Here is a 22,739-nt window from a genome sequence, read left to right on the forward strand (position 1 = left end):
TCTGATTCATCCTGCACAGTGTTGGAAATCGGTTCTTAGGCCAAGCTCCTACTAAAAACAACTTCAGTGATTCCTTACTATTTGCCAATTAAAGTTTATTAAAGTTTCTCCATGACCAAGCTGTAATTTCTTCCTAGAGTTATTTCCCACTGTAATGGATATATGCTCTCTGCACTGCTGCCAAACTTAATTGCTTGTAAACATTATAGTTAATAAATATTATTTCCACTTGCTCTCAGGTACTGTAAATATGTGAACATATAAATGACTGAACAGCGTAAGAAGGATGCCTTAATATAGCCCTCTCACCATGAGATACTTAATCATAAAATTATAATTTTGAAATAATATGTGAAGTTCAAAAAAAGTTTTTATTTGTTTGTTATGTCAATTATCTTAAGAATTATGCTAAAATCTGAAATAACTTTCTTTTTATGTGTGTGTATACCCTTCTCCTGTTTTGTAGGAAACTACCTGATAGCTTGAATCTTAACACCTGACTTTTCTCTTCCCAGTTGAAAGGTCATTTAACTCACATAGATTGTATGTAAACTTTCTCAATCTTAATTAACTCTTTGTCTGATTTCATGTATTTCTTGAATAACATTTCAATCATCTCGGTCACAATCCATTTGACATACCTCTCAGCAAAAAGCTGGCCCTTCAGTTAGGAAATGGAGCCACACTTCACACCTATTCCCAGCCATGAACAACTATCTAACCCCTGCCCAGCTGCCCCACCTTCTATCTGAAACCCCTTCCTTTCCAGTCATGTGCTTATAACAGACGCCTGGACTCATGGGATTTTGCCTTCTGATCTTGCCTTATTTACATAAATACACAATGCAACACATGCTAGAATAGTTTATTGAATTTAAATAAGTAATGTATTTACAGTGGTGTGATTTTTATTTATTTATTTATTTTTCCCTTCTGCAAGACTGGGCTTCTGAAATGTCATTGACTTTCTTCTGTCAATCAGCTTGATCATCCTTCTGGGCTCATTATATTAAAGAAGGTGTCTTTCATAGAACCCTCTGTTTATAAACAGCTACTCATTCCCCCTCAGGAACCACACCCCATGAGCCAGGAGGACGCTGGGAACTCCCACCATGAAACTGAGTGTTTGGCTTACTTACAGTTGGGTAATTGCCTCTGACCCTATTCCTAAGCTGTGATTTCCAATAGCTACTGGGATTTCCTCTCCTATGACCTGACTGAACCCATTGTGTAACTGGCACAGGATGATAGCCCTAATGTGGAGAAAAATGAGCGACAATTCTCTGGAGGCAGACAAGGGATTGATTTTGGACAGAGGGATTGATTACATTTCAGGCAATAGACTGTAATTTAAGGGGTAAAGCAGAGTCAATGAGGCCAATATACTGGTTTCCTCTACAAGCACTGATGCAATTAGCAACTCATTTTAATTGAAAAGGTGCAGGAACTCTTGGCCCTGTTCTATGGCCATCAGAAAATAGGAAATGGGAGGGAAAACCAAGTCAGTAGTCATCGTGGTGGAAGGGTAATGCGTATTTAGCAATACCAAATCTAGGAAACATAAACCACTTTAGTAGATTCAAGTTCTTTTATAGTATGCCATTGGTTTGACCTGGCTTTGAATAAGAATAGTTGACATTTCATTTATACTAGTTATTGAAGGTTATTAAAGAGATACTTTGTCTATCCTCAAAGCCACTCTATTTTAAAAAATGTAAATTCAATTAATTAACATATAATTAATATATATATAATAACATATAACATATGTATTATTTGTTTCAGGGGTACAAGTCTGTCCCAGAGCCACTCTTATCATACAGTCTGTGTCCCTAAATTTTCAGCGAATTGGCCAAACGGAAATTCATGTTATTATATTAGGCCTAAAGCATTCTGGCTACTGAAGTCCCTTCTTACATGTTATCATACTTTAATAAATGTAAGGAACACCTGGGATGCCATCCTTCTGATTCTGATTTGCTGGGCCTAGGATAGGACACAAAAATTTATTTTTTCCTTAAGCATCTTCAGTGAATGTGGTATATGAATTGCATTTTTGATAAATAGTGCTCTACATCTAGAGATTACCTGTGAACAAGGTATCAATTATTAAATGTCTTAGGCTTATCTGAAATCATTTTTTCTTCAACAGCATGTTGGGATATTGGAACACAAATCAGCTCAGTCTCAAGAGAGGGTTATGGCAAGAACAAAGTATGAAGCATGGGTTGGTTGTCAGGCTAGGAGTCTGGGCAGGGAGCCCTGAGTGGGTGATCAGAAGCCAGCATAGGTGTGCTCAGTGCATGTGGCAGGCAGCAGGGCAAAGATTGAAGTTGGATCGATGTGTATGGAGGATCATATAAGAATAAGTGTTATCCTTCCATTTTGCATCCTAGACACCTCACTCACCTCATCCTAGTCCTGGCTTTGGCAGATAGCTTCAGAAACGGCTGCCGATGATCCTACCTTTGGGGTTCATGCCCTTGGGTAATCATTGACTCTTGTGAGTGGACTGAACCTAGTAACTTGGGTCTAATGTGTAGACTAGAGCAAAGGTGATGGGATGCCACTTCCAAGACTAGGTTATAAGAGACTGTGACTTCTACCTTATACGCCCCCATCCCGTCTCTCTCATTGTCTTTCTTTCTTTCTTTCTTTTTTAAACTTTGATGAAACAAGTTGCCATTTTTGACTTACTGAGGCTTATTGACATTTCTGCCTTACAGTGAGACCTATGTGGCAGGGACAGAGGATGACTCCAGACAACAGCTGCCGGATTCGTCCCCGGTTGAATCTTCACATACGACCACAGCCTCAGCCAACACCTTGATTGCAGTCTGCAGGAGATCCTGAACTCGAAGCTCCAGGTAAGCCTTGCCCAGATTGCTGACCACAGAAACTGTGAGATGATCAATATGGTTGTCTTAAGTCACTGTGTTTTAGAGTAATGTTTTATGCAGCAATAAATAAGTAACATAGTGTGGAAAGATCGTGGTGATGGTGGAGTATTGGTTGCTGAACCTGAAGAGCAATGTGAACAAGGAAAAGTGAGAAGGTACCAAGGACACACTGAGCCCAGTTCTGTGTGTTTTAGACAGTTTGGGCCAGGGATGGTGCTTCCGACAGGGGTTAATTCTTTTTCTTCTTCCTCACCTCCTCCAATCTTTTGCTTCCCCAAGCGGGGGGAAAAAAAGCTGAGGAGTTGCTTTATCAGTATTAACTGTTAAACTTTGAAATTTCTTCTATTAAATGCCCAAGATTATTGCCATCACCACCTTCTTGCCTACGATAAACTCCCTCCCTGAAATTTGCCGTGGTTCCAAGTAAGAAGGTGACTGTATTTAATAGTGATAATATCTTTAGCCAGCAGCCATAGCCACTAGAATACAAAAATTAAAATGTCTGACATTGCAAGGATGTGGAACAACTTGAACTTTGTATACTTGCTAGTGGGAATGCAAAGTGGGGTGGTTACTTAGGAAAACACCCTGACACTATCTTATAGAGTTACACCTTAGTCTGCCATGTGACCTAGTAATTATACTCCTAGATAGCTATTCAAGAGAAACAAAAACTTCTGTGCGTACAGAGGCTTACATTAAAATATTTATAGCATTTTACTTGTAATAGTCCAAAGCTAGAAATAATTCAGTTGTTCATCAACTAGGGAATAGATAAGCAAAGCTGGTATTACAGATTGTCCTCTGTTCCCCTTTGTTTTTCTCAGGGTCATCTCAGGTGAATGCCTTTCTTCTAGAACCATAAACAGCCATATTCCTCATAGGCTTTGGGTGTAGAGCTCAAGAGAGAGGGCATTATCTTTCTGTCGGGAGAGCCAACAAGTGGGACTTTCTACACTAACTTAGATTTGTCCTTTTCATGGGCCTCTGACATTCACTTGCCAATTAGCTCTTAGAAGCCTCTATTGGAAATAAGGTGCTTCTAAGATTTTTGATGCAGGAATGCAGCTCAGAATTTTAAGTGTCCTCCTTAATATTCTGCATCACTAGCTAAGACTTACACAGCAAATATCCATGCCCATCAAAAAAAAAAAAACAAAAAAAAAAACCTAAGGTAAAAGTGCATGCCTAGCATAATGTTTAGAGTTGTTGAATCACTGTGTTGTACACTTGAAACTAGTGTAATGTTGTGTGTCAACTAAACCTCAATTTAAAAAAGTGCATGCAAGAGGTTCATGGGAATAAAAGGGCCATTATGGAAGCAATGGAAGAACCAGTACAGGCCAGGTGAAATATGCCACGAACTTCAGTCCCTCAGGAAGGCTACCCTATAGCTCCCTGTAGTTCCATTATTGTTTTTCTTCTTTTAAGCCTATCTAATGATTCTTAACTTAGAACTGAAAAGCTCCATAGAGTATATGAGTCAGGACCAGGACATACAGAGTTCAAGAAACTTTATTCTTTATGAATGATTACAGAGAAAAGATAAACATCATCATCAATGAGGTGTTTTTTTTTTCTTTTTCTTGTAATGGTATAGCATCTTCCTTCCAGATCAATGTCCGCACATCCCTTGTCAAGAAAGTCTGTAATTCCATCTCAGGCAACTCCTTTTAGGGGTATGAAAGAGTCATTGGCTGATTTAAATGAAGGAAGGAGGCTGAACATTTAGAATAAAGATCAAGAAAAGGCATTTTAAAAATTTTGACTTTTTGTGAACACTGGTGGCGGTGACTGACATTCCACGCACACAAAATCACTAGTGATGAAAATAACTATTAAATATAACTAATACCACACTATACCATTATATGTTGTTTTGAATCATTCTCATAATGAATGATTATGATTTATTCTCATAAAATTTTATTCTCATAAAATTTTAAAAATTTTAAAATTTTTATTTATTTATTTTTTTACTTATGTGTCTCGTCTTCTGTGCTTGCTTAAAACCAATGAGGCCATGGCAAAGGTAGAGTTGAGACCCATTCATTAAGGGCTATTTATTGTTCTGCTCAGAGTGTATCTTTAGTTGCCAGGGGAAGATGTGTGCCTGAATTCTCTCACCTGGGTTAAGGTCAACTATAGCCCTGTAGAATGAACCCAGCTGTGGCAAGTTGATAAAGTCCAAGTTTTAAGAAGACACAAAGGGATTGAGTCAGGCAAGAACCAGAAGATTTGGGGCCAAGTTAAATGCTATTGCTTGATGGGAAAGAAGAGAGGAAGGAGGACATGGAAATGCACAGGCCAGTTGCTGCTGAGATGACAGGACTCTGGAAACCCTGCCTACTTAGTATTAACTTGGTGTTGGTTTGTGTGTTTTCAAAATCTGCAGTGGGTGGCTTCCATAGTTACCCAGTGTCTGGGGACCTGGCCGCCTCTGATGACTTTTGCACTTTCACTGTTCTTGAGATTTGTCTGAGAGGTTCTAATTCAAAGGAATTATTTGAATTTTATAATTTGTAATTATATATATATATATAACATATATATAATTTATATAGAAATATAGTATTTATATATAATCTAAATATATTTCCATAGAAATATAGTATTTATATATAATTTAAATATATGTATATATCTAATATAGATGATATTCATATAAATAAATTATATGAATGTATAATATAAATAAATAAAATCTAGAATAAATGAATATATAAATAATAAACGATAAAATTTATTATAATATAAAATAAACTTATATATTTCATATAAATTATAATTTATATGATAAATAAAATATAAATAAATAAAAATATGAATAGATTTTAAATATATTTAAGTATAATTTAAATATAGAATTTATAATAGAATTTATAATTCACATAGTTCAAGGAATTATTTCAAATTTACTTTGAAAGCTTCAAAAGTCATTTTACTCCACAGATTATGTGTGGAGTGGAAGGTGTGTTTACACTTAGTTCCATTGCTCTTAAACCCCCCAATTTATTCTTGCTGGTAGAATTTATGGGAGTGGGAAAGAGATTATTTCTAGGTATAGGGTATGTGTCAGAAGTTATTTTTTTTCATTCTCATACAAGGAATATGCACTTAGCACCCAGTAGATTTGGGGGTACATGGGTGAAGTACCTGTTTCAGAGCTTGTGCACAGTCTTAATTCCTGATGGATCCAGGCCCTGCACTTTGAGCCCTGGGTCGAACCACAGACCCAGGTAGGGCTGGCAGCGATGTTCTTGTCATGGTTGAAGGCTTCTGGGGGATGGATCTTTGATGAGCCACCCTAGCTGAGGCTCTCTTGGTTGAATCTCTAAGTACAGCAGCACAAGCCAAAGCTTCCTGTTGAGTAATATAGCCTAAGGGGAGAGAAATGAGAAGAAGTTCCAAGTCAACAGGCTAATAAAACAAATAAGCAAACAACCCTGCAAATATTTATGGATTCATAAAATTTTTTCTACTTTGCAGTGTAGTGACAGTTACATTTAGCACACCCAGATTGTATGATCTTTGAGGATGGGAAGTAGACTTTTCTTCTTTTGCATTTTTCTTTTTTTTTTTTTTTAAGATTTTATTTATTTATTTGACAGACAGAGATCACAAGTAGGCAGAGAGGCAGGCAGAGAGAGAGAGAGGAAAGGAAGCAAGCTCCCCGCTGAGCAGAGAGCCCGATGTGGGGCTCGATCCCAGGATCCTGAGATCATGACCCGAGCCGAGCCGAAGGCAGCGGCTTAACCCACTGAGCCACCCATGCGCCCCTTGTTTTGCATTTTTCATTCAGTAAGTTAATAAATACCTAGTCATTGATTAACATGACAAATCACTGGAGAGGTAGTTGGGCCTTGAGTAATCTGAGCCTGCATTGCATATCTTTGTTTTGAAAACTTTCTTCAAACTAGAAACAGAGGTATTCAATCTCTGTCAGGGCTTTTAAAGTGTAGCCTGCAGACCACCCACTACAGATTGATCAGGCTGAGACCACATTTAATAATGCTTTTTAAAATTTCAGATTTCTGGCTCTACCCCAAAGACTTTCCTAATCAGACATTCAGAGTTTGGCCTGTAATCTGCATGTTGATAACATTGGCAGGTAGATTTTATGTGCACTAAATACTGACTATCCTGGCTGTGGTTTCACTGGCCTCTGTGCAGTTTTACTCTATCAACAAAGCTAGTAGGTGATGCTTCTGCAGGAATTCAGGCCATCATGGGGAGCAGGCTGTATCCTGGCTCTGCCCTTTACTAGTCGCATGATCCTGGTCAAACGATTTTTTATCCATGCCTCAATTTTCTCTTCTGTAAAATGTTCATTATAAAGGCACCTACCATATAAAGGTGTCTTGAGTTTGAGGTAAGGCAATATATGCAAAGTGCTTAGAACTGTGCCAGGCACAAAGGGAGGCCTAATAACAGCCATCTATCCTCACTGCTCGTGTTCCTCAGTCATTGGCAAAAACCATGTCTTCCTTTGGTGCAAAGGCAGGCACAGCAATGTAAGGTAGATGTGTTCATGTGAAGTGAGCTGCTTATAAAAAGAAAGCTCTGCCAGGGTCAGAAGAGTGTAATAGAGGCCAGCTGGAGACTGAAAGCATTTCTTGGAAGAAAAGGGACTTAACAACAATCACACCTCTGAAGGTTGTCTCTTAAAGTCTGTGGCGGTCTTTTGCAACCATTATTTCATTTGTACTTTGTAAAATCCCATGAGGTTACTAGAAGAGAGATGTCAGAGCATGGGGGTGAAAAACGTATGCTCTTTGCTGGCAGTGGCCCTGACATTGGCTAGGCATAGGTCTGGGAAAATTAGATGAAGTGTGTAGAGCTCCCAGCACAATATCTGGAACATGGTAAATGCTTAATAAGTGTAACTGTTATTGTCATGAGTAAAGCAAGCCTCTGAATTTGCATATCCAGCAAGGGGCTGAGCTGTGGTTTGAGCCTAGACCATCTGCCTAAGCCCATTGCCATTTCTACTAGATCAAGTTCCTATAAATCTCAGACAGTTGTTGACATTTTACGGCAATCTGTACTCTGATTTCGTGAAACCCTCTTAATTTACCCATAAAACCTTGTTTTCTATTGTCAGGGATAATCATTTTTAAACATGGCCTGCCAACCATGTTATAAAATAGCGTGCTGGCAGAGGCCATTCTACTTGAATTATTTATCAGGAAACGTGACTTCCGGCTGTAGCACACGAAGCCCTCCCAAGGGTCTCTGGTTTAGGTCGGGTAGTTAAAACTCACCAAGCAACTGCTGGTGCTGAAGGCTGTGAATATAGCGGTTCCGCAGGGCCTCCCACTGGGGTCTGGAATTGTAAATCCTCATGATGCTGTAGAAGTAGCGTTGCTGCCCTTGGGTCAGGTCCTATCAAAGCAGAACAGGTGATTTTGATGAGTTAGTGGAGGTCTATAGGACGAAGAGTATGATGGATTCAAAGCTAAAAATAAGATAGATATATATACATATATATACACACACACACATATATATGTTTAACAATTTATATATATATATAAATATATATATATATATATATATACACACACATTTAGCGACCGGAAAACAACAATTGGGTCATGTCTTACCCTAATTTATTTAAGAACTTCCATTGGTCTGTGTGTTAGTGAAACTGGGTAAATAAAGATTCTAGGCAAGTAGGTCAAAGTATTGGGCTAAAAGGGATCTAAGAAATTCCAACATTTTATACTTTTATTCCTCTATAATGATCCTTGTTGAGGAAGGTAGGCGGTGAGAATCTGCACATTGGCCAGGCCAGTGAATGGGGACAGGAGAACTTTCTATCAAGAGTTGTCCATAGGCAGGGGAGATAGCTGGATGAGCAGTTGGGTGACGTGATAAAGGTTCAACATTGTTATTTTAAAGGTGCTACAAAAACAGAAAAGGAAAACAAAATCTCCTGCAGCAGTCAAGGAAGACTTTGTCAATGAGGTGACCAAAACATCTGAGTCTTAAGAGTGACAAGGAACTAGAATACTGGTTCTCAAAGGGCATCGGCCTCATCTAGGAACATGTTAGAAATGCAAATTCTTAGGCCCCATCCTAGATCTACAGAATCCTAAACTCTGGGGAGTGGGGCCCAGCGCTCTGGGTTTTAACAAATTCTCTAGGTGATCCTGATACAAAGACAACAAAATTTGAAAACCACTGTGATAGAAGAAAAAAAAAGGCTGATTAATGGGACAAGGGAGAATGTAGTATGATTTTCACATGGGGCACAAAATGTCTGGATATATTAGGAAAGAGACTTTCTTTTTTCCCCCTACTTCAAGCAGAATATAGAGTCTGAGTTGGGGAAGGCTGTAGAGGCAGGCAGGGGAAGATCATGGAAGCCTTACAGGCAATGTTTAGATGCAAATTTTAAAAATTATAATTAAAAAAGTGTTGAAAGATTACCTTTAATGTGAGGAACCATTGAAGGTCTTTATTTAAGTCAGTGGTTCTCAACTGGAGTGATTTTGACCACTAAGGACATTTGGCAATGTGGGAAGACATTTTCAGTTGTCAAAAATGCTGAAATGGAAGATGGATGCTACTGGCAGTCGGCAGATAGAGACCAGGAGCTCAGCTGAACATCCCACAGTGCGCTTAACAACCTCCCAGTCCCTCACAACAAAGAATTATCCAACCTGAAATGCCATACTTGAAGCTGACAAGATCTGAGTTTTAGAAAGATCACGCTGGCCCGCCATGGAGAATGAGTTTATGGGAAGACAGGCCATTGGTAGGAGAGCATTTAGAAGGCTGCCATGCAGTGCAAAGGAGGAACAAGAAGGACTTGGACCACAATTACTGTTATCTACCTAATCTGTTATCAGTGCTTACAATGATACTTACAATGATACAATGATACCTCAGTATTCTAGAAAAACCAAGGTGACTTAAGTTCACCCTAGGCCAAAAAATTCAAAACAGTGATAGAAGTTTCAAAAGTAGTTGATAACCATTGTAAAGGAAACTAAATTTAAGTTAATTATATGTAACAGTAAAGTGGCTTTTATCTGTTAGAAATTTTGTGTGGAGTTGAAACCTGTGAGTCAGATTTTTTTTTTTTAAATGTCTAAAGACCTTAAGCTTGGTATCAAAAATATATCCAGAGTGAAAGTAGGAAAGCCACATACTTCACAATTTGAGGCATCATTTGAACTTTACAGTTTCTGAATTAGAAGTTTTAAAAGAAAATCTTTGAAGAAGATAATTGATTCTTAATTAAGCCTTTTCAAATGATGGAGAACAATATAATATGAAAATAGCAAGTCAGTTTCAAAAGCAAAGCTCCAAAGGGCAATGAGAGTTTCCATTATATAAGATAAAATCTTTAAAATTATGGTTTTATTTTAGAGAGAAAAAAAGCAGTCTGTGGCTTTTCCTTAGCAGAGATCTAAACTTCTTAAATAATAATCCTAATATTCTTACCCTGTTGTTTATCCTTCCTTGAGGGGATAGAAGAGAACTGAAAGTTTTGCAAAAAGTATTAATGAGAATGACTTTAAATAACTGTGACTGAAAGGAGCTACCGTAGCTCTCTAGCAGGGAGCCACAGTGTGGTCAATTCTGAGCGTCAGCAATGAAGATGAGACCATCTATAGAGCTCCTGAAATGGGGTAGGTATAGGACCGGACCATCCAATTGCTCATTCATTCACCATGCCTGCCATCAGCATGCACTGAGTGCCTGTGTTGGGCCCGATGTTACCTAAAGCTGGATAAACAGAGACAGGAGAAAAAGACCTCAAGCCTTGAGGGAAAGACGTGCAAGTTCCCTTCATTAGCCAATGACCCACTATACCTTCATTAAGGAAGCGTTGTGGGTGTACGCAGCGGAAGGGACCTGAATGCAAGGAATCCGTGGAACATTCCAAAGTTTTTGTTGTCTTTTCTGTTTTTCTCCCATTCTTTATCCTATACCTCCAAGGAACAATAAAGCATAGCATGAAATTTCATTTTGTTCATCCTGTTTTGGGAATGGACCTAAATAAATAAGTAAGCAAGCAAGTAAAGTAAGCAAGTAAATAAATAAATACATAAATAAATGTTATTTATGTCAAGGGATAAAAAGTTTTCTCACATGTTTCTAAGTAATTGGATCTCAGCAGACTGCTTGGTTCTGCAGTTTGCCCTATTCTCACCCCCTGTTGATGGAAAGAATAATTGAGAGTTCTTTGTCTTTCTGCTTTATCTTTGGTTTTGCAACAGGTGGACTATAGAACCACATCAGGTCACAAGTTATTTCTTGATCATTTTAAATAATAGTTATTATGTTATCTGATTACAAAAGTAATATATGTCATTTTTGAAAATTTGGAAAAAAATCTAAAAATTGGAGAAGAAAATATGATTATCCATAATCTAAATGTCCATAATGATTGGTGACATTTGATTGATTTTCTTTTACTCTTTTTTTTTTTTCTGTGTACATTTTGTGTGATTTTCGAAAAGAGAGACCATACTCTATATGTTGTGCCCTTTCCCAGCTCATGGAATGTCCCTTAAAAAATACAAATTTTTGTGACAGTCTAGTATTCCTTTACATTATTCTCCATGTCTTGCACATTTCAATTCGTAATTTTACAACAGTGTACTATAAAAGAAACTGTTAAACTTAGCTGTATTTCTTGCCACTTGCCTGAGAAAATGAAGGAGCCACAGCTGCTATGAGTAAGTCTTTTTTCCTTACTATATAGTGTAGGGTTTGGAATCTGAGATGTTTATAATAATAAAAAAACATAATCAAGGGATAGACTACGGTTGCCAAGGCATAAAGTGAGAATTCCAAACGTTTTCCCCTCTGCTCACACCTTTGTCCTTGACAAACCTACCTCATTGGGTTGTTTGATTAACTGAGATCATGGCTCTAGAAAACTCTCACTTTATGTGTGAGCTCCTTCTCTCCCTCTCCTCTCCATTTATATGCTCATGCACCTGCACACACAAGAGCACCCACATGCACACACTGTAGACACATTTTAACATGGGAGGAATCTCTGTTTCTGAGTTCACAAAGCAAAGGCTCAGATCTTCCAGAAGAGAAATTTATTAGGAAAACATCAGTCAACATCTCTTTGTGTCCTGCTTCCATGATAAAACTTATAAATTAAACTATAAATGTTTTATTTACTACTGCTTTCCCTCAATGTGCACTTCAGAAACTATACCAACGAAGATATACTCTTTTAATATTCTCTGTGATAGAAGCCAGCACTCTATCCTGTACTCAGATCATCTCAGCATCCCTCCTCCCATTTTCCAGATCTGTAGAGTGGAGCATAAATATACTTCAAAGCTAGAAAGATTTCTTCTTTCCTCAAATAGCATAAGGAAATGACTGACGATCTTTCTTGTGCAACAATTCATGGATGCTTTTCTTGGGCTATTGCTCAGGCAATCCATCTTAACCTGCTTGAGTGGACTATACCTGGTAAAGTTTGATTAAAGTGCATGGAGAATTCAAGGAGGACAAATCAAACAAATATCTTTTGTCCAAAACAAAAAGGAGAAATCTGCTTAAAGGACTTACCCTGTATTGTGATCTCCCCCTTTTTAAAAGCTGGTACTGGTGGTCAGTGTTGTTTCCTTGCAAGGTCTCTTTCTTCATGTGAAGGTGGCAGTAGGAACTCAGTCTGTTGATAAGCTGATATCCAAGCAACGTCACGCGGCAACACCAAGGCACTGCAGGAATTTGGCTGCGTGCCTCTCCCTGCTTCTGGGCAACATGCAACTGCACAGTTTATCTTTTTTCTTCCAAATTTTGTGTCTCATTAAGTGCCAGCTTCTAAGTCTACCATATCGACATTATATACAGATATGAGAAAAGAAAGTCCTTGGAGACAGAGAGGCTGAATATTAAAGGTCAAGAAATCCACCAGGGCAATGGGCCATTACGTGAGTATTTCCCACATTTGAAGTCAGTACCATCTGCATTGCTCAGAATGGTGAAGGAACAGTTTCTAAATGTAGAGGGATGGATATGAATTTTATTGTGGTAACCTATGGAATTGTCCCATTGCTCAAGATAATAGTCCTTTCTTAAGTTTTGGAGGAGTAAGATATTCCCATTTTTGACCTTGGATGGAAGCTGCTGTGTCTGATGTTAATGAACCTGTGGCACAGGGATCTTGCCCCTACTGATGTCATCAGCATAAGCCTCACATTTTAAACTGACTCATGAAAGCAATAGTTACCCCTTCCTCTGGGCTCGCTTTATTACCACAGAATTCCTTTTTTCCATGAAAATCCTCCTTCTGAATGCCAGATTATCTGTAAAAATGAAGACTTCTTAGGAAAAATGGAAGACGAAATACCAAAAGAAAACCACAAATTCAAAATTCTTAGGCATTTAAAGGGAAGAAAAAACCAGGGCGATGAGAGTGATGAATTGTGTAGCTTAAGGAAGGAAGAAGGGACTTATCAGACACAGGAAGTTTGCTTTTCTTTTTTTCAATAATTTAAATACAGACCTTCTGGGGAATAAACATGGCAGAAACAAGAGTCTATAAAAGCCTGTGAATACCACAGAGCTCTCACTGGATCTGAGAGTTTGGCGATTCTCTACTGAGAGATAAAGAACAGTTGCCTGCAGGGCTGACGTCATCAATTGAGTCTTCCTTGAATGTTTTCCCAGCATATGATGAAATGGCTTCCAGGGCACACCACATCTGCTGATTCATGGCAGCGGGCATCAGTCCCTACATCACCAGGAAAATAGACCCAGATTCTAGTGTTCGACGAAGAGGGAATTTAATGGAAGAAATCTGTAATGGAAGTGTTGGAGTGAGCCAGAGGAGCAAAGCAAGAAAGGTCAACTTGCACAAAGATTGGCAATTACCCTCAACCGCTGTCAGACCTGGAGCTGGAGGAAACAGGGAAAACAATTTTACCCAGAGGGGCACCTGGGTGGCTCAGTGGGTTAAGCCGCTGCCTTCAGTTCAGGTCATGATCTCAGGGTCCTGGGATCGAGTCCCACATCGAGCTCTCTGCTCAGTGGGGAGCCTGCTCCCCCTCCCCCGCCTGCTTCTCTGCCTACTTGTGATCTTTCTTTCTCTGTCAAATAAATAAATAAAATCTTCAAAAAAACAAACAAAACAAAACAAAAACCAATTTTACCCAGAGTCCATAAACTCTCTGTCATTGCGGCTACTTCTGTTGGGACCCAGCCTGAGTAGCACCTTCAGGACCCGACACTCATCCAGTGCCCCAGCTTCTAGGTTCTGTCCCAAATGCCAGTGTTACAGTTGCTGTCACCACCATCACTGTCCCCGCTGCTGCTGTCCTTGATGTCATTGCTGATGCTGCCACTACCACCAATGTAAGCAGAAACTGTAAAAGTGACTTCCCCCACCCCGCCGCCAACTCTTCATCTTCTGTCTCCCATTGGATTCTGGTTGGTGAGGGATTCTACAAAATGTATTTTGTAGTCTTTCCACTAGTTTGGTAAAGAGAAGGGTTTAGAAGGGCCAGTACAAAGCTGAGAGATATTGAACACTATCTGAACATGTGGAGGTACCATCAGCAAAAATCTAAGAGATACCTCTTGTCTCTGATGCCAGGTGGGAGGCTGAAGTACTTAGATATACAGTCAGTGTTTGCCTATTACCACTAAAGTTTGGGGTTTTTAAAGAAAAAAAAACAGGATAATTAACTAGTTCTGTAGTTAGTGTCAAGGAGTTTTTGGTCAATAACTTAGCATTTAAGAATGATGAAACCAGGGTGCCTAGGTGGCTCCGTTGGTTGAGTGACTGCCTTTGGCTCAGGTCATGATCCCAGAGTTCCAGAATCGAGTCCTGCATCGGGCTCCCAGCTCTTTGGCAAGTCTGCTTCTCCTTCTGACCTTCTCCTCTCTCATGTTCTCTCTCACTCATTCTCTCAAATAAATAAATAAAATCTTAAAAAAAAAAAGAATGATGAAACCATGTATATTGTCAGTTTTGATCAAAGAAATTATTTTTCCAAAGACTAACTCGACTTTCAAAAGGAAACTGACTACAAAAAAAAAAAAAAAAGAAAAAGAAAAAGAAAAGAAAAGAAACAACCAAAAGGAGTATAATATTGACTATTGGTAGAAAAGATAAATGCTATTTCACAGCTGAAACATTGGTACGGTAGTGGGACACAATGATTAACACAGTGGTGTGTCTATATAACAATGCTTGAAAATTGGGTCATAACACGTTTTCATAGCACAGCAGGGTAAATGTGATCTTACGGGCATTACCAAGTGAGGGCAAGGGACCCATGACAGGGATCCAAGATGAGGTTAAACCCTAATTCAAAGAATCTGGTCTGCTAGATCAAGAGGCAGAGCATAATTATATTGAACCAAGATAAATACTTCCCTGAAAAACCATGAGCCCCAAAGGAAAGGAAATTACCTGCTTGTATCTTTCTACTCTTGCTCCTTCCCCAGGATTTTCTTTAGCTGCAGATCTCTCCATGGAGATGGCTCTGCTAGGCGCAGATATCCTTCCTATGCTATCCCAAGCCCTCAGAGGGCCTCAGAGCACCATAATGAAATGAAGGAACTGTCCCTTCCCCACTCTGAGCTCCTGTTTATCACCTGGACTTTTGGATGTCTCCACTCAAAGAGTCTCACACAGACTTTTTAAAATTGTCTTTCTCATAGGACTGCCTACTTCATTGGGTTCAGTCTTGTTTGGTGGGGGTTGGGATAGGTGACAGTTATTCCTCTACTCTCTTGCTTTATTTCTCTGATCTCTTCACATAAAACCCCCACTTCTCCAAGACCACAAATGCAAGCTTTCACTCATACCAACACCTTAGGAGTCACTGGTCTCAAAACAAGAAAACATGAGTCCCAGTTTGAACTCTTAAGAGCCACTTTCAGTGAGTAAAAACTACTTTGAATGTTTAAATGCAGTGATTAGCAGGAAAGCAAAATCTGGATATGGTCATCTCTATGCTAAGGGCCTTGGGAAAATAGATTCGAGAAGTACTGAAAAAAGTCTAAAATGGAATATAACTCAAGAACAAAACTGTCTATGGATTTAATTTTGATTCTATAATCCCAAGTAAATGCTGTGGAAGAAAGAGGTATAATGTCAAAAGGAAATAGAATAGGTGCACTAGGAGTTTGTAGACAATTCTAGATTCAAGACCATGGTTTTTTTTTTTTTTTTAATTGTAAGAATTTATAAGGAAGTCTTTCTCATTAGGACGAGCAATGGTCCTTTAAAAACAGATTTTTATGGCATAGTTATTAAGCAGTAGAGCCAGGACGCAAACCTGTGGTTACCCGAGGTCTGTGGTTTCTGCCCTTGGCCTCTAGAAATAAGAGAGAATTTGAGCAATACACACATTGCTATAATAAGAAACTATCCCTCCTATCAAGCTGTTTCCTACAGACAAAACTCATGCATCTTGATTCTTTCTCTCCTTGCGTGTGTTCTGTTCCCATCTACTATTGCTTTGTTGAGTAAGGGGAGGCTTCAGTTTCACAGAGACTTGTGGTCATAATATTGGATCAGGATAGTCATTATCAAGTCATCGACCTTCTCATAGGTGTCCAGGGGAGGCTTCACACAAATAGGCATCCAGCAGGCCAGTCCCATCAGTCCTCAAACCTGCCTGGGCATTTCTGCAGTACAGTGGAGATGGGTGTAAAATTCAGCTCTTTGCCCACAAACACACTTTCCAGGTGTATTCTAGTTTTCTAAAAAGTGGATTGAGTAAAAATGCCATCTACCACTCGACAGTAGATGGGCAAAGCAACTGTATAAACGTTTAAAAGATCAGTCCTGACAGCTTTGTTTTCAGACAGTATCATTTCCCTTCTTTTGGTGGTTGTTGTTAATAGGGAGAGGCCTCTGGGACTTCTAGATGTTGAGACCTGGTATTTCTACATCTGACAAGGTGCCTTGAGCAGTCCTCATGGAGAGATAGGTGCAATATAAAGCTTGGTAAAAACTTATGCTAAAGTGTGCTAATTAATGAGTCCATGACAATCTGGATAGGTTTTGGTGGCATGCTCTGATCTATTCCACAGTTTTATCAGCTTAATAAGTTTTCAGATGATGAAGATACAGTTTCTAGAGGACAGAGATGTAGATGGGATGGAAAGCAGAGAAGATGGCAAATGGAAAAAAGATCTCACAACAAGCTAAAGTGATGGACTGCATCTAATAGGATGAAATGTAGTAATAATGAAGCAATATTCTGTATCAGGGCTTTATTTCGAGCCAGACAAATGCAGAAAGAAAATGTGGTGCTTAGTAGCAGCTCAGGCATAGGGAAAGAAAATGCAGCATGAGTCAATGAGGCTGCCAGAGGGATTTGTGAGTGTGTAGGCTGCATCAACAGAAGTATTATTTCTAAAACAAGGGAGGGGCTGGGACTGCCATGATGTGCTTTGTGCTACAGTATGTTGTGTGTACACAAAGGACATAGGAAAACTGGGCTATGTGGTGAAAATAGAGGTGCTTAGTCATAGGATGAACTGACATGTGCCTAAGAGCCATTGAATCTGGGAAAGACCCATGGCAGAAGGGAGTGGGATGGGTGAAACAGTGCTTCACACAATATTTGAGGAGCTCATACATTTGAGATTAGACTTACTCTGTATATTCCCAAAGAGAAGAAATTAAGATCCATAAGTAGAAGCCACCAGGATACAAATTTCTGATGAAAAGAACCACTTCAGGAAAGAAGGTGCTCCCCATTCCAGATGTCTTAAAAACAGACTGTCTTGATGATCCTACAGGAAAGGGTGTTTACACCTGGTATTGGATCACTTGCACTATAATTCTCTAATTCCAAAGGCTGTTTATGAGCCAGAATGTCCCTTCTCCCCAGCCCCCACATCGTGCTATCCTGCCCTTTCCTGATACTGTCTGCCCTCCATGAGCTTCAGCATTCTGTGCTTTGAAGTGACAACACTGGCCAGTGCTTCTGTAACTGTGGCTCACTACACACCTTTCTAGGCACCTAACCTAACTCAGTTAGGCCTTGTAACAATACTATTAGCATGCACTATGATGAGCTCCATTTTGTGTACAAAGAGACAGAGGTGAAGAAGGGTTCCATAACCTTCCCATGTTTCCACAGCCAAGAAGTGGAAGAACGGTCACCTGAGCTCAGGCATCTCTCTGGCACCTGGGCTTGAGTGGCAGCCCCCTAGCTCTGAAATGAGGAATTTGTGGACAGGGTGTGTCTCACCTCTTCTTCCCTTTTGCATGGGAATCTCACTTATCTATTTCTTAGGTCCAGATGTGCTAAGGAGACAGGGAGAGGCACGAGAGCCCTTGGGAGGTGGCCAAATCGAAGTTTCAAGAAGTAACTTTTGCTACACATGGGGCATTTGAACCTGGGGAGAAGGTGCATGCTGAAAGGAAAGGGAGGTTCTCTGAAAGGAATAAAGCTCTGTGCCCATCTGTGTGGTTATGGGGGGGAACACAGTTACCTGGGGCATGTCCTAAATGCTTGGGTGTCCAGTGAGGAGCAATCGGACAATGCTGACTGAATAAACCAGTGAAATCACACAAATAATGACAATATGTGACATCTGGTCACAAACCAGAAATAATTCTGGGCGTTGTCAAATACATTAGCTTAGGTCATACGCACTAGAATTCTTCAGTAGTTGTAGGGTTCAGTATCGACATGTATCACTTAGGATATATTCCGTTGCAGATAACAGAGATGCCAAACAAATCCTGGTTTAAACCAATAGAATTTACGCTTGTCACTTTACAAGAAATGGAGAAGATGGTTGATGGGATGGGTTTGTGATTCTGGGCCAGGGTCTGTGATTCTCTTCAGGCTTTCTCTGAATGGTCAGAAGCTGACTAGTTCAATCTAAGTCAAGATGTGGTGCTGAGCAGAGGGTTCATCTTCATTGCTTTTTTCTTATCACAGAGGAAAACAATTTTCCAGACACTTCCCACCCGATTTTATCTCATGTCTCATAAGCAGAGGTGGCCCTGCTTTAGGCTGCAAGTTAACACGGTGGCTGGACAATTGCCCTTTGTGTCTCTCTCCTTCTTGGAGACCTGGGCTACCCAGGGTGTATCTCCTCCAGTCGGAAGCTCCCTAAGGGGCAAACTTTGGCTTGGAATTGATACACTCTAATTCTGCTGCATTCCAGTCCACAAAGTCAGTGGTGCAGGAAGGGATACTCTTCTCAAGGAGGTCCTGGGAAGGAGTGAGTGTTTACTTAAAGGTAATATGATCTTCCATGAAAGGACTAGATTTAGGCCAACTCCTAGGTTGGGGGGTGGGCTGACTTTCCCAGAAGCTAAAAGATATTTATCCAATCTTAAATGTGGAAGGCTGCTATCCAGGACGAAAGTTGTAAGTGGCTTTTAAGTAGGTAAGGAACAGACAGGATCAATAGTGTCTGCCTTGATCCAGAAGGAATTTTTGTACTTCTATCCACATCTTAAACTATTAGGCATTAAGATGTAGTGTGTCTAAGTAGATAATTTTTTTCTGCTTCATACCTCCAGAGATAGGAAAGAAGATGAGGAAGGGAACTACCATTTATTTTGTGTCTAATAAATGCCAGAAACTGTGCTAGGAACTTCAAGATAGACTATTTTATTTATTTCTCTAATGCTTTAAGATAAATATTATTATTATACTTTCATGGAGATAAAAATTGAGGCTTTGAGAAGTAACTTGACAATTTATATTATCATACAAGGGGGAACTAAGATTTATGCCCAGGTTTCCCTGGCACTGTGGCTTGCTTCTTTCTATTATACTATGTTGCCTTTACTACGTTTTGTTCAATTTATTTAAGACCTATTTCTAGAACATTCTATATGGTGTCTCCTAGAAGAAACTTAATTATCCTCAAAAGGATAGTTCTTCATGTGTGTGAAATCAATAATTCTGTGTAAGTCATTGCCTCCAGGTTAAAAATAGTCAGGTTTTTAAAAAACAATTCCTTTTATTATATGTATAAACTCCTAATAGGCCCATTTTTCAGAAGGCTCCCAGGTAGTCAGATGTAGAAGAACTCTTATCCAAAATGATCTGGACCAATAGCCGGCTGATTGCTCTTGCCATCAGTCTGTGTAATATTTAAAGCATGCAATTCCAATAACAAGAGTAATAACATAAACAGGTTTGGGAATATACTCATACTGGTAAGTGTACAGTACAACTGGAAGTACCATTAGGAAATCAGAGGATTCCACAAAAATAACTCTAACTAAATAATGAGAGATCTTCTACACAAATTGGTTCCTGGTACCTCTGTTTGTGACCGAAGGAAAATTCCTTGCAGCCCAAATTGCGGATGTAGTACACTGATAGCCACTTTGTGGTCAAATTCCCCATCAGGCTTGTTGCTCGTTTCCCTTCTTTCCTGCTTTTGCTGGGTCTTCTGCATTTGTATCTTTTGTTTTGATCCTTTAACCCATTATTAGTGCAGTATGCAGTATGAACCCCAGAGAAGAGAAACTTAATGCAACACAGTCTTTTTTCTCTCTCCCAAGTAATAGGAAATGGCTTTCCATCTTGGCATTTGGATCTAGTGGTCCAGTTCTAAACAGCTCACCTGGTAAAGTTAACCTAGAAATCTTGTGATGTCTCATCTTATAGTTTCTTCTCCTTCTTCTTTCCAGTACACTGATCCGTAATCCTGGGCACAGTCATCACAACGCTAGCCTGCCATGCCTAATACTAGAGAATGGTCTTTGTGGGCATCAGCTGCAGCCCTTTCAAAACCCCACAGGTAATATTGTCACCTGTGGTTTGGCTGTTTGTCCACAGTTATAAGCTGGGCTTCCTGGTTATTTGGAGATCATCTTAGAGATAATAAAGCCTAGAGGTTAAAATCTCAGATGTTTTATCAGAAAAATCTGAGTTTTGCAGAATGATTCTATAATATTCTGCCTCCATAACTTTGGACAGATTTCTTGGTCTTTCAAGTTTTAGCTTCCTCATCTGTAGGAAAAGTTATTTCATTCGTTCCCATTTACTAGGTTTGTTCTGAACATTAGTCAGACAATATTGCTTGTGATACAGCAAGCTCTGGACCCATGGGAAACTCACATAGTGCTTCTGGGTCAGAGTCTGAGAACTTTACATATATTGTCTTGTTTAATCCTCACATATACCCTGTGAGCTAAGTACTCTGAGTCTTATATGATAGATGAGAAGCCTGGGCCACAAAGAGTTTTAACGGCTCAGGTAGCTTTATAGCTGTTAAGTGAAAGTCCCAGGATTTAAACCCAGGTGGCTGGTTCCAGAGTGGGCCCTGCTGATCACTCTGCTTTGCTTGTCTCTGTGTTGGTAGCTCTTACTATCAACGTTACTGCCCATACCTGCATCATCTTGATGGAGGAATGGAGAAAGACCGAGGCTCCCTTTTTTGCAGGAGATCATCTTTCCTACTTTCTTTTACCACCAACTCATGATCCCCTTTTATCCTTCCTGTATGGAAAAGAAATATATAGCCTCTCCCATCTGCTTTGCCACTTGTGCCCAGCAACATTCCTCCCCGCCTCACTAGGACACCTGATAAGGCATGAACTCAGAAGTTTCTAGGTCATGGCTAATTAGAGCCAGTCTCCATGTACTTTAGAAATTTCTCCTATAGGGGCACCTGGGTGGCTCAGTGGGTTAGGTCTCTGCCTTCGGCTCAAGTCATGATCTCAGGGTCCTGGCATCGAGCCCTGCATTGGGCTCTCTGGGCAGGGAGCCTGTTCCCCCTGCCCTCTGCCTGCTTGTGATCTCTGTCAAATAAATAAATAAAATCTTGAATCTTAAAAAAAAAAAAAGAAAGGAAAGAAACTTCTCCTATAATTCTTACTGGGTGCTTAGGAGCTACTGTGCTCTGTCAATGGCCTCCTAAAACATTTCCCTTGAACTAGACAGCATGTAAATGACCAGAGCAGACTCAGAGGGGCCTAATTACTTCCTATGATCTAGATATTGTACCCCTTTTTAAACTTCCCTAGAGAGTGTTGATTCCCTTAGAATCCACATCTGGATTAGCATGTGGAATCCTAAATTTATAATGAAGTAAACGATCCAAGAGAATTTTCCAAGGATGGTCATCCTCTTCCTAATGATAAAATTGTACGAAGCTCTAAATTTTATCTCCATAATTTTATGCTTACATTCAATCCTGTCAAAGTAATTTTTTATTAGGCATTATGTTACTTTCTATAGTAGTACTTCCAAATGTTTGCATAACCAGAAAATGGTATATTTGTGATATTGGTTCTTAGCAAAATCTGGACTTTATGGCAAACACCTAATTTATGAACATTTATAAATTAGACAGCTATCACTCAGGACCAGGTCGTATTGTGCTAACCTCATTTCCTCTTGGTTAGGGTCATTTTTAGTTAGAGCAAAGCCCTACACAAATTGTGTTGTGATTTCCACAAACAGAATCTCTGATTAAGGTGCTGGGAATAAGAAGGTGAGCTATGATCTTTGGGATGATACATGTTAGGGGAATTCATAGTTCAATGGGCTACTGAATCCAAGAATCTAAAAAATACTTATGAATGATTTTAGGTCAACCTAGATTGACATCTCTGTAAGAGCACATAACAACTTAGCACTGGGCCTTGTTACTTCTTCAACTTTTGTATCAAAAACTCACACCATACTCTGCTTGATGCTATGTGGTCCATTATTATTTCCATTTGAAAATTAGGATACTTTGGGGGCACTTGGAAGTCTCAGTCATTAAGCATCTACCTTCAGCTCAGGTCATGATCTCAGGGTTCTGGGATCAAGCCCCACATCAGGCTCTCTGCTCAGCAGGAAGCCTGCTTCTCCTCTCCCACTCCCTTGTTTGTGTTCCCTCTCTTGCTGTCTCTCTCTG

The 22,739-nt window shown here is 39.6% G+C and overlaps 1 protein-coding gene and 2 long non-coding RNA genes across 4 annotated transcripts in view; 2 read left to right on the forward strand and 1 right to left on the reverse strand.

The window, feature by feature from the left end:
• Window positions 1-22,739, forward strand: part of LOC309849104 — a 96,700-nt gene that overhangs the window by 13,684 nt on the left and 60,277 nt on the right. Inside the window, exon 2 of the long non-coding RNA XR_014303490.1 lies at window positions 2,727-2,867. This is a non-coding gene — a long non-coding RNA (uncharacterized lncRNA). The remainder of the gene's footprint in view (window positions 1-2,726; window positions 2,868-22,739) is intronic.
• FAM216B (family with sequence similarity 216 member B) lies at window positions 4,398-12,592 on the reverse strand. Of its 2 annotated transcripts, none has more exons than XM_082701380.1 (5): window positions 12,456-12,592; window positions 10,728-10,840; window positions 8,165-8,285; window positions 6,057-6,280; window positions 4,398-4,620 (listed from the first exon to the last, which is right to left on the reverse strand). In XM_082701380.1, exons 2-4 carry the CDS (start codon window positions 10,830-10,832, stop codon window positions 6,081-6,083), a joined length of 426 nt encoding a protein of 141 aa, XP_082557506.1. In that variant the 5' UTR covers window positions 10,833-10,840; window positions 12,456-12,592; the 3' UTR covers window positions 4,398-4,620; window positions 6,057-6,080. The 2 variants fall into 2 exon arrangements, with proteins under 2 accessions (XP_082557506.1, XP_082557505.1); XM_082701379.1 differs by having other exon boundaries at window positions 10,728-10,846.
• LOC309849107 lies at window positions 12,601-14,031 on the forward strand. The gene is made up of 2 exons (XR_014303493.1): window positions 12,601-12,820; window positions 13,560-14,031. It is a non-coding gene; the product is annotated as an uncharacterized lncRNA (long non-coding RNA).

Source organism: Mustela nivalis, assembly GCF_964662115.1.
Source record: "Mustela nivalis genome assembly, chromosome: 15".
Classification (NCBI taxonomy): Eukaryota; Metazoa; Chordata; class Mammalia; order Carnivora; family Mustelidae; genus Mustela; species Mustela nivalis.